The following is a 14,886-nucleotide window of genomic DNA, read 5'->3' as shown; positions in this document are numbered from 1 at the left end:
AATCCTCCAAGAAGACACTGCACAGGAGGAAAGCAAGCCAAGCTTTCTGTCTGCTGAGATAGAAAGGACCAGCATATTTCTCTCGCGTGCTGTCTCTCGCCCACTCCTATTTGTATTAATAGAATGAAATTAAAAGGTAATTTTCTGAAAAGCTAAATAGATGAGCTCAGACAACCAGAATGTTTTATGAAGGATAAAGACTATCAATGAGCTAGTGGATAAATGTTCTGATAATGCAGATATAAATGTCATATATATATTTGTACACACACACATTTTATTCTTATTTTTTTCCTGAGAGTAAAGAATGTGGCATTAAGAGGAAAGATAGGCCCGGACTCAGCTTTCTTACAAAGAGAGGAAGCCCCAAAATAAACGCATTGGCCTCTCGGTTGATTTTTCCCTGTACAATATGTAAGTGCTCCGAGAGGACACAGTTTGTTTCAGCGTTCTCATCACGTGATGAATGACTCCTTACAGGGATTCCTTCCGCTTGTGCGCCAGCTGTTCTGCTGTGGGACGACCCGGGACGTTCGTGCTCATGAGCACCGGAGTCTGACTGCATGCAGGATTTGGGGCTGAGCCTTAGACTGGAGAAGGAAATGGATGATTTCGCTCACGGTGCTGTGGCCAGACCCAGCCCCTCTTGACTGCAAGAATCCCCACGGCCAAATACAGGGGCCACTGGGGACTTGTAAAATTAAAGAGCCCCCTTCCTTTCCAGGTTCTGGTTAGTGGGAAGATGCTAGCCAGTCTGGAGCCTTAGGCATTGTTAAGCAGATTCACGTTGTCTTGACTGTAGGACTAACAATCTCTGAAGAGGTGAGTATGTCAGAGGAGTCATTCAAAGTCGAAGACAAGTCTGGCCAAGCAGGGATATTTAGCCATAAAACCACACAAAGGAATGCGGGATCCCCTCTTAATTAAGCAGCCACACACAGGCTGCACCCTGTGGGTAGGCAGGCATTGGTGGCCTTGCATTATGAGGAAGCCTTTCAGACACAGGCTTCAGAGACTGTGAGAATTGTGGCATTTGGCACTTTCTGTTGTACCGGTTCCGGTTCCGAAGTAGCTGTGTTGTCCTGGTAGCCGTGAGGCCTCATAACCAAAGGACCACACCCCCTCATCAGAGATGGGAGCGACTTTCGTTCCCACACAGCTGTTTCAGAGGGATCCAGATGACAATGAATTAAAGCTCAACTTGATGCTTCAGGGTGGTTGGTTTAAGGCATGCCTTAACAGGAAGGGGCATGCCTAGTCTTGCCATAGCTGCCAGTCTCAATGGGAGAGATCGAGGCACACTATCGTTTGTCCAGTGCTTTTTTAGAATGGTTTAGCCTCCTCCTTTAGAAAACCAGAAAACGAAGACATGTGCTAAAGACCCCACAGCTAAGGATGGCAAAAGCGGTTCGCCAGCCCAATTCTCTGATTCCAAGCACCGTGCATGTTCCGAACCATGATCCGCATGAAGATTAGCATCCAGTAAGCATGAGGGCGATGCCGAAATGAGCGTCAGACTAAGGCGTATTAGAGCAAGCCATTAGAAGGCCAGGAGCAGCCCTGGTGGCATAGCTGTTATGCATTGGGCTGCTAACCCGGAGGTCAGCACTTTGAAGCCATCAGTCGCTCCATGGAAGAAAGATGAGGTTTTGTACTCCTGTGAAGAGTTTCCATCTACCCTGTCCTGTTGGGTCGCTATGAGTCTGAATCGACTCGATGGCAGTGAGTATCAGAAGGCCAAAGCACCAGGTGATGCCCAGGCAAGAAGATTAGGGCTAGTCTGAACTTGGACTTAGAACTTGTGAGCAAGAGATTAGTGGGGTGACAGTGGGAATCACCACCAAACTCTCAACCAGACAGTTTTGTTACTTCCTACAAAGAAAGTGGACCTCATGGGCCATTGAGCTGATCTAGGGTGACATTTGTTAGGGAATTATATGATTAGGATGACTGGCAAGGGTGGGTTCCCATTAAGCATGCATCCGTCACCTCCATTTTACAGACGGGAAATCCTAGAAAGCCTTGTATGATAGGAAGATTAATGAAGCCATTGGAAGCTAATTCTCCACAGGTCGGTTTCATCTCTGCTTCTCAACTGCCTCATTTTTTTCAAGCGTGTGAATGAGTGGTCGTGGAAGATAGTGTCTCCCTTTAGTAAAAATGGGTAGCTGTACTTTCTGCTCTTTTCAACAGATCCAGGCTCCCTAAGCTCAGGGGTCCTTTCCTCTGGCACAGCCCACTGGGTGTACAGGTACCGATCAGAGCCCTCCAGGCTGACTCTAGGGCACTTGAGAGCAAGGAGAGCTGACACCAGCCTTCTGGCTTGTTCTGCTTGCTTTGATTCCCCCCAGTCTCATGTTTTATATCGGTCACCATGAAACTGGCAGTGAGCTTGCAAGGAGGGGACAATCTCAGACCCTTCATAGTTCTCGACATTCATACAGAGAACAGGAAGGTTTCTGCTTCTTAAGGAGGCCAGAGATGTCCTTGGACTTAATGACAAGCAAGGCATCCACAATTGGCATCCATTCAATTACTACCAATTTGATCTCTCCTGAAGCCCAAAGGAAGCCGTCATGACGCGGTAGAAATCTCCCATGAACGCTCAGTCACAGTGCCCAGGGTTCTGGCTAAGTCCCTTTCATGCCTTTCTCCCACCCCCACCACCCCCAAACGCTCAGCATTGAAATCAAAGGTTGATTTTGGCTTATGAACCCAAATCGGGCTGACCACCTGCTTCAGTAAATAAAGTTCAGTCGTCTTTTATACCCCCCCATAACTGCTTTGGAGGGCACAAGAGCAGGGCTGAGAGGTTGCACCAGAGACTCTAGGGCCCAGAAATCCCAACGTATTTATGATTGAGCCCTTTATGGAAAATGTTCGCTGACCCCTGATCTAAAAGAAGAGACAGACACATGAAGACATTTGAAAAAAAAATCATCTTAAATTGCACTAAAGGAAAAGGTATGAACAGGATATTATGTGATCAGAGACTAGAGAGCTACAAAGACACACACACATGCACACACATGCACACATTGCATGCTCGGTCTTATCTAATCCCCACAAGAGCTTTATAAGCCATATCACTTGGGAGCATACCCTTTGGTGCCAAAGTAGTTTCAAATTAAAAGCTTTGCCACTTACTAGCTGACTGATCTTGAGAAAATTACTTAACGCCTGTGTGCGTGATAGTGCTGTGTGAGGTCAGGTTGACTGCAGAAACAATCCAGTGACAGTCACACATGTATAAGAAAGAGCTTTCGATCAAGAAGTAATGCTATGCAGAGCGTCCCAGCCCAGTCCAACTGAAATCCATGAGGCTGATACTAGTCCATAAGTCCAGGTCGAAACTTCCAGCCACTCTTTGGGAGAAAGACGAAGCTTTCTATTCCCATAAATCGTTACGGGAAATCCACAGAGCAGTTTTTCTCTATCCTGTAGGCTCGCTATGGTTCAGAACCAACTTGATGGCAGTGAGATGGAGGGACTTTTTGAGTAGCTATTCAGTTGCTAACCACAAGATCAGCAGTTTGAAACCATCATCCCATTCTCAGGAGAAAGACAAAGTTTTCTACTCCTTTGAAGAGTTACAGTCTCGGAAACCCACAGGGACAGTTCTACCCTGCCCTGTAGTTGTGCTGTTAGTTGGAACTGACTCAATGGGAGTGAGTTTGAGTGTTCTGCTAAGGAGCCCTGTTGGCACTGTCAGGTAAGTGTTGGACGGTTAACCACATGGTTGGCAGTTCAAGCCCACCAGGCACTCCTTAGGACAAAGCTGTGTCAGTCAGTGTCTATAAGGATTACAGCCTTGGAAACCTGATGGAGCAGTTCTCCTCTGTCTCCAGATAGGATCTCTGTGCATCAGGATCAACTTGGCAGCAATGGGTTAGTTTGGTTAGTGTTTCTGTTGAGTTAAAAACAAAGAGCTTTGGGATAACAGCCTTCGTTTGAATGGTTCCGAGGGCAAAGGCACCATCTTCTGAAATTGTCTACCTGCCTACCTCTTGTCTCCCCATGCTTGTCTGTGGCAGAGAAATGCTGGGATGACGTCTTCTGAGAAACCCTGCTACTATTTCTACAAATGGCCTCACTTAAGAGGAGAATCCAGTACTTATTTGATTTTACATACTCTGTGGCTTTCTAGAAAACATTTTCCCTGGGTGACCGTAGTGTATCTCTGACACCTACGTGTCCTTTACTAGACGTGGGATCACCCCTGACAATGCCCACTCTGAATCGTCGAAGCCCAGGGAAAAGGGTCTCGGTACGGTCCCTTTCTCCATTCCCTTCGATGCTATTTTGTAAAGGAAGATGCTAATTTTAATGAACATCCAGTACAAAAACAGTCGCTTCAGATCCCCATGGAACAGCTGCTGTTATGGTTAGATGCCTTTGGGTTGGCTCTGTCTCACGGCAACCCTATGCGTACAAGAGAACAAACCACCTCCTCCAGTCCCACAGCAGTGGTGCTTGAGCCCCGTGCCACCAATGCTGCGTCTGTCCATCTCTTTGAAGATTTCCTCCTCCTCCTCCTCTTCCTCCTCTTGCTGTCTTCCTCTCTTCCTTACCAAGCAGGATGTCCTTTTCCAGGGACTGAACTGTCCCGATAAAATGTTCAAAGTATATGGAAAGGATGTCTCAAGCCATCCTCAACGTCTAAGGGGTGTTCTGGCTGTCTTGCTAAAACAGATGGATTTATTCTTCTGCAAGTCCATGGTCTTTTCAATATTCTCCACCGACGCTGGAATGAGCATGGCTCCGTTCTCCTCTGGTCCTCCGTATTCACTGTCCACCTTCCAGGTATACATGCTGTTTTGAAACTTCATCATCGCAATTGTTGCCAGGGTTTCCGCCGGTGTTACCCGACCCTGAGCCAGAACCCTGGCTCGAGCCATTATGGATCCTGATCTCACCTCCCACTGCCTGGGGCGGTTACTGTTCTTGTGTGCTGTTGACTAGATGCCAATTCCTGGCAGGCAGCATAGACCGCCACAGAGGGTGGCCTCGGCTGTCATCTTTCTGGGAATAGATTGGCAGAGCTTTTCTCCCGGGGAGCTGCTGGTAGGGTTGAAGCATCCACCTGTCCGTTAGCAGCCAAGCAATTCACCTCGTGCCACCAGCGCTCCTTAGCTCGCTTCTCGTCCCTATTAAGAATTGTGTCACTTCCAGGTCTAAGGATGGAGGAGGTGATCTGGCACTTTCCCTTTGCACTCCAGTGGCAGAGGAGGCCATGACTTCTAGAGGGCATGGCTCTTTAATGGAGAGGCTTTTGTTGTCCTGGGTCTCTGTGAGCTCGTGTGTCCACACATAGAATGTTCTGCATTCTATGATTGTGACAGACTGATCTTAAGCTACTAGGATTTGGGGATTGTTTATCATTGCTATATGAATGTTCTATTTCGTTGGCTTTCCCTAGTTCCCATGTGAATGTTTTTTCATATCTATTTATAGAAGCCTTTGCTTATCAGGACTGCTTGTTTGCTTATTTGACTATTTGTTACACATGATGTAGTTTGTTCTTCTTCCGGTCTATCATTTGTCATTCGAGTTTGCTTAGAGTATATTCTGTTGAATAGGACTGTCTAGGTTTTATGTAGCTGAACCTGTCAGCTCCGTCGTCGTCGCTCCTAGCTTTTCTGTAATGCACAGAAAGGCTCTGCTTTTTCTGGGATTAGAAGCTTCTCACATGATTTATTGACTGTGCTATCATTTCTGCACTGGGCCTGGAAGCTACAATACTAAATCTCCCAGTAGATGTGGGTAAGTCGAAATGAAGTACTACCAGGATTCCAGTTTGTACACGCATGAATTTATTCCAAACAAAATGTGAGTTTCAAGATGCCTGTGTGATCAGTGGATGGCTACAGATCAATTCCCTCAGCCACACACTCATCTTTGTCCCCTCAGTGCACCTTCAAAAAGAGGGGAGCTTCTGTGCCATGGTGGATGTGTCAGTCCCAGCTGACTAGAAACACAACCCCAAGGACGTTCATTTAGGTGAGAGAGCTTTATATCACAGAGCAGTTGCCAACTGAGAAAACATGCCAGCCCAGATCAAGTCCATAAGTCTGATATTAATCCACATAGCCAATACTAGTCTATAAATTCCTCTTTTCCTCTCCAGACTCACACAACACATGCAATGATGCCAAATGCAGGAGGATCACAGGCCAGTGGATGCAAAGTCTTGTGGATCCCGTGGTAGTGGAAGCATCTCCACGTAGCTTCACAAGCTCTCTGAGTGTCTCAACAGCAGGAAAGGGAAGGCAGAGAGAGAGAGAGTGGGTCCAGTCTGCAGTGAGCTATTGATCATGCCTCCAAATGAGGCCATCAGGCTGCGACCTGATTGCCAGACTAAACTCCCCCCACCCCTTCACTCTTAATACCCTCAAGTTGACAGGAGATTATGTAACTACCACAGTGGAGACACAAAACAATGTACAGACCAGGGCTAATGTAACATTTTGACAAACTTCAAGTGGATGTCTTGCCCAAACATTAAAGCCTTACAACAAGCTTCTGGGGGTGCTGCCTTACATAAAGCATCGGTTGTTAGATGAAGCAAACATGTTAAGGTATGACCGCAAAGATGAATTCAAGGCAGAGAGGTCAACTCAGAAAGTTAGGGCAACCATTGATTGGGATGCCAAAGGGAAATCCTGACATTTATTTTTCCAACAAGCACAGGATGGTCATGGGAGCCCATTTTGAAGTCTTTTTCCAGAAAACAGGAAGCTGGGTTGGTGTGAAAAAGGCCTGGAAGGTTGGGCCAAGGAATTTTTCCTCATCACAACAAAGCACCTTCTCATTCTTTAAGGGCAACAAGGTTGGAAAACCTTACCCCACCCCCCTTCCAGCCTTGCCCTTGCACTTTCAGGTTAATTTTTGTTCCCCACACTCAAAGGACACTTAAAAGCCATACAGTCTGAGTCCCTCAAAGATGCCAGAACTGCTGCAAAGTCCGTGGTTCAAAACCAGCTGATCTGTGAGAGAAAGATGCAGATTTCTACTCCCATAAAATGTTTTCATCTTGGAACCCTGAAGGGCCAGTTGTATTCTATGGGTTCAAATCCAGGAGATGGCAGTGAATTGAGTTTTAAATATACTTCACAGGCAACATAGAATAAGTGAACTTCAAGGACCAGCTTTCAAAAATGCAATGTTGAACTGATTCCTATTTGATCATTATCTAGAATCTAATTGAAGCATTATTTACAGAGAGTTCTCTCAAAAGGAAATCTAAAAAAATGTGTCTTTGGCATGAACTAGTAAAAATCAAAACAGAACAACACAAAAACACTTGGCATCTCCCTGAAGCCGCTCGTGGTGGCTCTGCACGGTGAACTTGTGCCGCACTGCAATTCTTGGCAAATCTCATCACCAGGGTGTTCTTCCCAAAGGAGTCATCTTCCACACTCTGTTGTCATTGTGTTAGTTATCTAGTGTTGCCTAACAGACCTACTGTGGCTTTACCAAACAGAAGCTTCCTCGCTTACGCATCAGGAGGCGAGAAGCCCAAATTGGGGGAGCTGGCTCCAGGGAAGGCTTTCTCTGTCACCTCTGCAGGAAGGTCTTTGTGTCCTCTGAGCTTCCTGCTGCCAGGCCAGCTTCACCGATGTGTTCTCTCTCTTCCGCCATCTCTGCTTTCTGTCTCTTGAACTTCCCCAAAGAAACGTCCTTGTCCCTCCTAGAAGGCTGTCTGTGCAGTTAGCAATCAGACCCTGTTGTCAAGCACATCCTTGATAGCGTTGCCCACCACATTGACTACTTAGAGAATTTGGGGCCCAATTTGCACAAGAACGATGAGTCAGAATGGGTCTTGTGTCAATGAGATCGGTCTTCCTGGGAGAACAAAAAGCATTGGCTTCTCATGGATGGATTTTGAATTCTAAGTTTATCCCCAAGCTTATTTATTTTCTACATATATACCTGTGTGTCAGTTAATTCATTTTGTTACCTCAAATATCATGGTGAGACACTTGAAAACTTTCCTGGTTCAAGACAGACTTGGAAATTCTGTGAAGCGTTAGTATCTGATAGCCATACTTTAATACCACAAAAAGGAATGATTAATATATTTATCACACTATTTGAAATAACAAACTTTAGTGTGAAAAATTCCATTCTTTGACATTATAGACGACTTTATACAGAATTATCTGAGCCTCCATGTCTAAAATCAGACCTCACTTTAAAATATCTTCTTGGAAAATTATTAAGTAGGTCAACTTTTGACTTAAAACCTGATTAGAAAAGTTATACCTCATGAGACACCATATTATTAGTTTTCATTTGCTTTATCATTGATGCGTGTGTGCTTTGAAAACACACATCCTTCAGTAACCAGTTGACCCTTACATTTGAGTTTCCAAAAGAATGATTTTTTTAAATTCAGGAATTTCAAATAACGTTTTGTGGATGCAACATTTTGTTGATGCAGAATTAACATGCCGACATTGTTTTTCAACTGGAGATGTTTTTCTAAGAAAACAAAGACAAGACAAAGATAAATATAGTCTATGGTATTATTTAATAGAAATCATTTTAGTTCAGTGAAGTGCATTAAAGAAGGCTCTCAGTGATTGTATAATATATATATATATATATATATATATATATATATATATATATATATATATATATATATATATATATATATATATATATATATACAAACATGACTTTTTAAAGAAAGAAGTTGGTGACTCTGAAATTGAGCTAAAAATATTTGAGCTATGGATGATCTTATTTGTGAACAGTAGAGAAGATGACTGAGGGCAATTTAAACCCCTCCTGCTCCCCCTGCCCCCCACCACACACAAAAAGTACCCACAGTGGGGGCAGACCAGGAGGGGAGCACAACAGACCAGCAATGGGAGCAAAGCCACAAAGTCCCTGAGGAACACGGGTTGTAGACTTCTGACTCAGGGGGCAGTGCTTGGCACCTCATCTGAATGGGTTGGGGGTTATTCACAAGGAGGCCACACTGAAAGTCTAAAGGTGTAACGGGTCGGGTGGGGCCATTAACCCGCCCCACGCCTGACTGCAGGAAGAGCAACGGGTCTTGTCGATGCGTGCCTTTTGGTCACCAAGGCGGAAGGGCTAAAAGGGTAAGTGCTGTTAAGTCAGTGGGTCCCAGGATATGGGACCCTGAGAGAAAATGGGATTGGACTGATGGATTATAATGGGTCCTGTTTGGTAATTTTTTCTTCTTCAGTTTTTGTGCATTTATTTATTTTTGTAAAGATCATTTTATTGGGGGCTCTTATAGCTCTTACAACAATCCATACATAAATTTTATCAAGCATATGTGTCATCATTTCCTAGACATTTCCATTCTGTTTGAGCCCTTGGTATCAGCTCCTCTTTTCACCCTCACTCCCCCCTCGGCTCCTGTGACCTCTTGATAAATTATAAATTATCATATCTTACACCAGCCACTGTCTCCCTGCTCCCTTGTTTTTTGTTGTGCATCCCCCTGGGGGGTGGGGGTGGGCTTTGGCTTCGGGTTAGACTGGAACATGAGTAGACTCAGGACACACAGAATCCAGGTCAGAGGAACCCATCAGGAATAGAAATGAGAGAAGCGCCTGCTCGCTACTGAACAGAGAGAGAGAGAGAGAAAGAGAGAGAGAGAGAGAGAGATCCATCTACTCTGGGTCAAACTATCAGATAGACTTGGAACTATTATTATGGTCATTCTTTCCCCCTCTCACTTTTCTTTATCTCATTTGCTGTCTATCTATCGAAGATAGGCAGGATAAGCAATCCCAAGGAGACACTTATTGGGGGGTGGGGCGTGGGATGCGGTGTGTGTGTGTGTGTGTTTGAATGGTGAACCAATAACAATAGGGACAGGGAAATAGCAAGGGTTCTAAAATTGATGGTGAGGAGGGTGTAGCATTCCTGGTCATGTTTGATCAATTGAAATGTATCCAAGAGGAATTATTACTGAGAGATGAGCGATGGGTAAACCTGGTAGTGGGGCAGGAGCATCAATGACTGTATAACCCCAATCGAGGGGAGCGAATAACAGACCTGCAGGAGAATGGATAAATGGGTTGGCGTAAGCTACAAAAGAATTTAACAAAACAACAACAATATATCATATAGCCATAAGGGTCCCTGGGGGACAGGGTGGGGGAGGGAAGGGATAAAGGAGAGCTGGTCTCGAAGAATTCCGGAAGAAAGAAAATTGCACGGAAATGGGTGGTGGTAGCATTTGTAAAATGATGCTTAATTTCCTTGAAATGTGGATTGCTGTAATATCAGTTAGACCTCCCAACGCAACGATTTAAAAAACAAACCAACAAACCACGGAATTTACTTGATCGAGTTCCTGAAGCCTGAAATGGCAGGTATGAGGCCACAGCACTGCCTCACCAATAGCCGAGAGTCTGTAATACGTGTTCGCAAGGACACAGAGGTTCCCTGGAATGCAGTGAGAAGAGGCACTTGGGCAGCACGTGGGCCATGGGGCACAGGAGCGTAATGTGGCCAGACAAGACTGGGGACTCTGGGCAGAAGCCTGGCGTTGGGAGCGTAGTACAGTTCAATCTATGTCTTTTCATCTCTACCAGAGATAACATTTCTATGATACTTTTATTCAGAAAATAAAATGCCACTGATGCGTTTCCTATAAAGTATACAGAGTGAATTTGCGTGCACGCGCACACACACACACCCCTCCCTGGGTGTTGGACCGCTCAGAGGAATCTGTAAAGGTCTGCCTCTTTACTCTTCAACTTCATCAGCTCGCCCGGATGGAACATGAGATCCACAATGTATGTTTCCGGGGGAGGCAGACACCCAATCAGGCCCTTTCGAGACTTGTCCATCAGCTTCACTTCATTCCACGCTCTGCCGTACTCCCCACGGACCAGAGAGCAGCCAACGCCAATTTTATCGGCCAGAGCCTGTGGGGAGAAAAGGAGAGATCAACCAGAAGCCATGGGCAGTGTGTGTGTGTGTGTGTGTGTGTGTGAAGAAAAATCTTTCTGTAGCAAAATCCACTTTATTTCAAAGTGAAATCTGCAACTCATGTAAAGAAGGCTTAGAGAGGAGGCTCCAGATGCGGAATCATGTGATAGGTGCCAACAAAATGTGCCAGCAAGCTCCCTTGCCCCTCGAAGATTTTAGAGACTGAAAATCTCAGTGCGGGTCCTGCTAGGAAGTGCCTTTTTTGGTCTCTTTTTCCCAAGCACTTAACCTTGTATTGCATCCATACAAGATCGATCATGCAGCGGGAGCAAAGCTATTGCACGGGCTTTCAGCACGAGGGCATTTGTCAAGCACTCTGTGCTTCCAGGCTGCTTTCCGGGTGGGAGAGGCAGTGCGATTACATGGGGGCTCAAACTGGCAGGGACCTCCTCTCCGCTGATGTGCTCTGTGTCATGGAGGGGTGCCGGGAGTAAGAGAAGCGGGACTTTGAGTGATTGCCAGCGCCTGCCTGGGTTGCCTGCTGACACCTCATCAGGGTTGCGTATCTTTTGTTAGAAATTGTCCCTTTGGTGTGGTCACTGGGAATGTCTGATTCTGAGGTGATTGGGGTGGGGGCGGGGGGTAAAAGCTAAGTTTTATATTCCACAATGTGAAAGAAGAACAATGAGTCTGGGGAACACCTCAGAAGGTGGGGGGACTTTGTGCCAAACGAAACGTATTAAGCATCAAAGGACAAATAACGTAGGAGACCGCAACAGCCCAAAGCCCAGGATTTATGGTCACTCTGAAAGAAACCTTCTGTGTGGGCTGTCAGGGGTGGGTGGTGGAGCAGGGGCACGGAAGTCACTGGCTAGATAAATATTTACTTAGGCAAAGGGAAGAGGGAGAAGAGCAAAAAATGATGGCAGCGGGGCAAGATATTAGGCAGTTTGCAAGGGTTATAGACAATGGAGGCAGATAGTGTTCTCTATCCACAGTCCTGTGATGGTGGTGATGTCTGAGTAGATGCTTGAATAGACACACAGGAAAAACAAATATGGAAGGGAGAGTGGAGTATAGTTAGCAAATTTATATAGCTTCACAGAGGAGGTTTCTATCTGGGAGTTTTCCTTTGCTGCAACGAAAGCCATTCATGTGCTTCTGTTTGTCTGGGTGGACTAGAGAAATAAGGCCAGAGACACTGATATGTGTGTAAGAGAGAACTTTATATCAAAGAACAATTGTATATTAAGAAAACTGCCCAGATCAAGTCCATAAGTCCGATATTAACTCCTAAGTCCAATAACGATCTATAAATCCCTTTTCAGACTCACACAACACATGCCATGATGCGGAGTACAGGATGGTCATAGGCCAGTGAGTGGCAAGTCTTGTGCATCAGTGGTGGTGTAAGCATCTCAGCACTGGCATGGGTCCCCATGCAGCTCCTCCAGCTACAAGGCTCTGATGTAGCTCCATGTGTCTTGGTATCAGGAATATGAAGCAGAGTGTGTGTGTGTGTGTGTGTATCTGGCCTCCAGGGAGCTATTTATCCCTATGATGTATCCAAATGAGGTCATCAAGCTGCAACCTGATTGACAGACTAGGCTTCACCCCTTCTCAAGTTGACAGGAGATTATGTAACAGCCACCGTGGTGAAGTACATGGAGGATAAAGTCAAAGTTATAAAAAACATCTTCAACATGGCCAAACACCTGACGCAATGCATCACTGGGCCTGAGGGGTTAGTCTTGGGGGACACGAAGGTCAGCTGCTGACACAGCTCACCAAGATAATGTTCTCCATTCTACTTCTGGTGAGTAGCAACTGAGGTCTTAAAAACGTGTGAGCAGCCACCTAAGATTGCTTGTCCTCTTTCTGTTCAGAGGAAAGAAAGTGATGAAAACCAACAGACAGAGGGAAACCGTTGGTCCCATGGGCTAATGGGCGGCACAAACCTCCCTCTCCCTAACCCTGAGACAAGAACTGCATGGTGCCTGGCTGGTGACCACTCTCAGCTTCTCTACCTGCTAGATGATCCTAGGTAGAGTGGGAGAATGATGCAAACCCAAGCTCAAGAATCATGAAAGATCCCAGGCTTACCCGTTGAATAGAGACAGGGGAGACCTTTGAGGCTAGGACCTTTAGCCACCTTTCTGAGCTGGAACTGAACTCACCCTGATATGAGAATTATCAACCATTTAAGACCAAGTTCATAGGGCTAGACAAGGAGGAGGAATGGAAATAGGACACAAACCCAGGGAGGAAGGAGAGTAAGTAATGCTACATTGAGGAGATCCCAATGGATAAGCCGAAACAAATGTTTATGAATGGTTGAATGTGAAACTAATGATCTACTGTATATAAAACAACAGCACCTGGAAACTCCTTAGCCATATCGTAGTGGATAAGAGGATCAAAGGGCTAAGAGATCTGGTTCAGACCACCCGAGGTAGAATTTTGGCCCAGTCGCTTAGTTGGGCCAGCTCAAGCAAATGACGTTGCCTCTTGGTGCTTCTATTCTTGCTCTGTGAAATGGGGACAATACCTCAGAGGGTAGATGCTTAGCTGCTTAGAAAGACGAAGGGGATGAGTAGATGGAAAGTGCTTAGATTAGCGTGGCTGGTATCTGTTGGCACAGAGTAGGTACCAAATGCATCCATGTAAGAATTGTCCCTTTCACCACCTGCACTTTCAAGTACGTCGTTTAATGAAATATTTCACCAAATAAGCAAATGATTGCGCCTAATTTATTGACTGTGGATAACATGCATGACTACACCACATAGGCTTGGGTAGACCAAGATCCCGAAGACCTGTGACTGTCATCGGCAGAGCAGGATGGCTGAGCCCTCATCTACTAACTCCAAGGCCAGCAGTTCAAGCCCACCAGTTGTTTCCTGAGAGAAAGATTTGCTAATCAGCTTCCCCAAAGATGACAGTTTGGGAAACACTATGGGGCAATTCTACTCTGTTCTATAGGGTCACCATGAATTGGAATCGACTTTCTGGCCCTAGGTTTTGTTTGGAGTTTTGCTTGCTTTTTAAAGCAACCACAACAATTGCATTTGAGACGACTTTGAGACATGGTGAGCCCACGTGGGTCTGATTAGAACTGTGCCCCCAAGAGTTTGCATGGGCAATTCTTCTGAAGGCAGTGGCCAGGCCTTTCTTCCAAGGTAAGGTGGCCCAGTGGCTACGCATTGGGCTACTAACTGCCAGATCAGAGGTTTAAACCACTCCTCTCATCCAGCCTCTCCTCCTGGGGAGAAAGATGGGCTTTCTATTCCCACAGTTTCCACAGTCTTGGAAACTCACAGGGGGCAATTCTACCTTTTCATATAGGGTTGCGATGGGTCAGCATTGACTTCCAGGGCAGTGCTTATTTGGTTTTTGGTTTCCTTCCCGGGTACTTCTGGGTGATTTCAATGATCACACTCACAGTTAACAGCCCAGGCCCGTTAACCATTAGCACCATGCTTACACTCTGTCTAATGTGAGGCTACTTGGTAGTCATCTGCCACAACACAAACACAGTGTCTGAACCCATGGCACTGACCGTCTGGAGCTGGAGAGACAGAAGGCTAGCCAATAAGCCCCTTTGTTCCAAGGCATTTCATACTATCAAAAGAACCTGTGAGACAAGGCCGGAGCAAAATCGTTTTGCCAACTCACAGTAAGGGGTTGAGTTAAAGTTCGAGCCAAGGGACCTGTAGCCAGAATCTGAAAGCTTCACCTCACTCAGGGTCAGACTGAAGTTGAATGAGTTCCCATCGGAAAGCTTCTCACCCCCAAAACCAAGCTCACTGCCATGGAGTCTATTCCGACTCATGGTAACCCTAGATCATAGGGCAGAACTGTCCCTGTAGGTTTCCAAGACTGTAACCCATAAGGAGTAGCAAGCCTCTGCTTTCTCCTGAAGAGCAGCTGGTGGTTTTGAGCTGCTAACCTTGTGGTTCATAG

The 14,886-nt window shown here is 45.8% G+C and overlaps 1 protein-coding gene across 2 annotated transcripts in view; it reads right to left on the bottom strand.

Moving 5' to 3' along the window:
• Nucleotides 1-10,709: 10,709 nt before the first annotated feature.
• ARMC3 (armadillo repeat containing 3) overlaps nt 10,710-14,886 on the bottom strand; it is a 109,291-nt gene continuing 105,114 nt past the window's right edge. For both annotated transcript variants that reach the window (XM_075553191.1, XM_075553192.1), the window contains exon 18: nt 10,710-10,919. In XM_075553191.1, the coding sequence (XP_075409306.1) occupies nt 10,710-10,919 (210 nt within the window). The remainder of the gene's footprint in view (nt 10,920-14,886) is intronic.

Source organism: Tenrec ecaudatus, chromosome 6 (genome assembly GCF_050624435.1).
Source record: "Tenrec ecaudatus isolate mTenEca1 chromosome 6, mTenEca1.hap1, whole genome shotgun sequence".
Lineage (NCBI taxonomy): Eukaryota > Metazoa > Chordata > Mammalia > Afrosoricida > Tenrecidae > Tenrec > Tenrec ecaudatus.
Note: the sequence above shows the minus strand (reverse complement) of the source record. Positions and strands in the feature narration are given on the sequence as shown.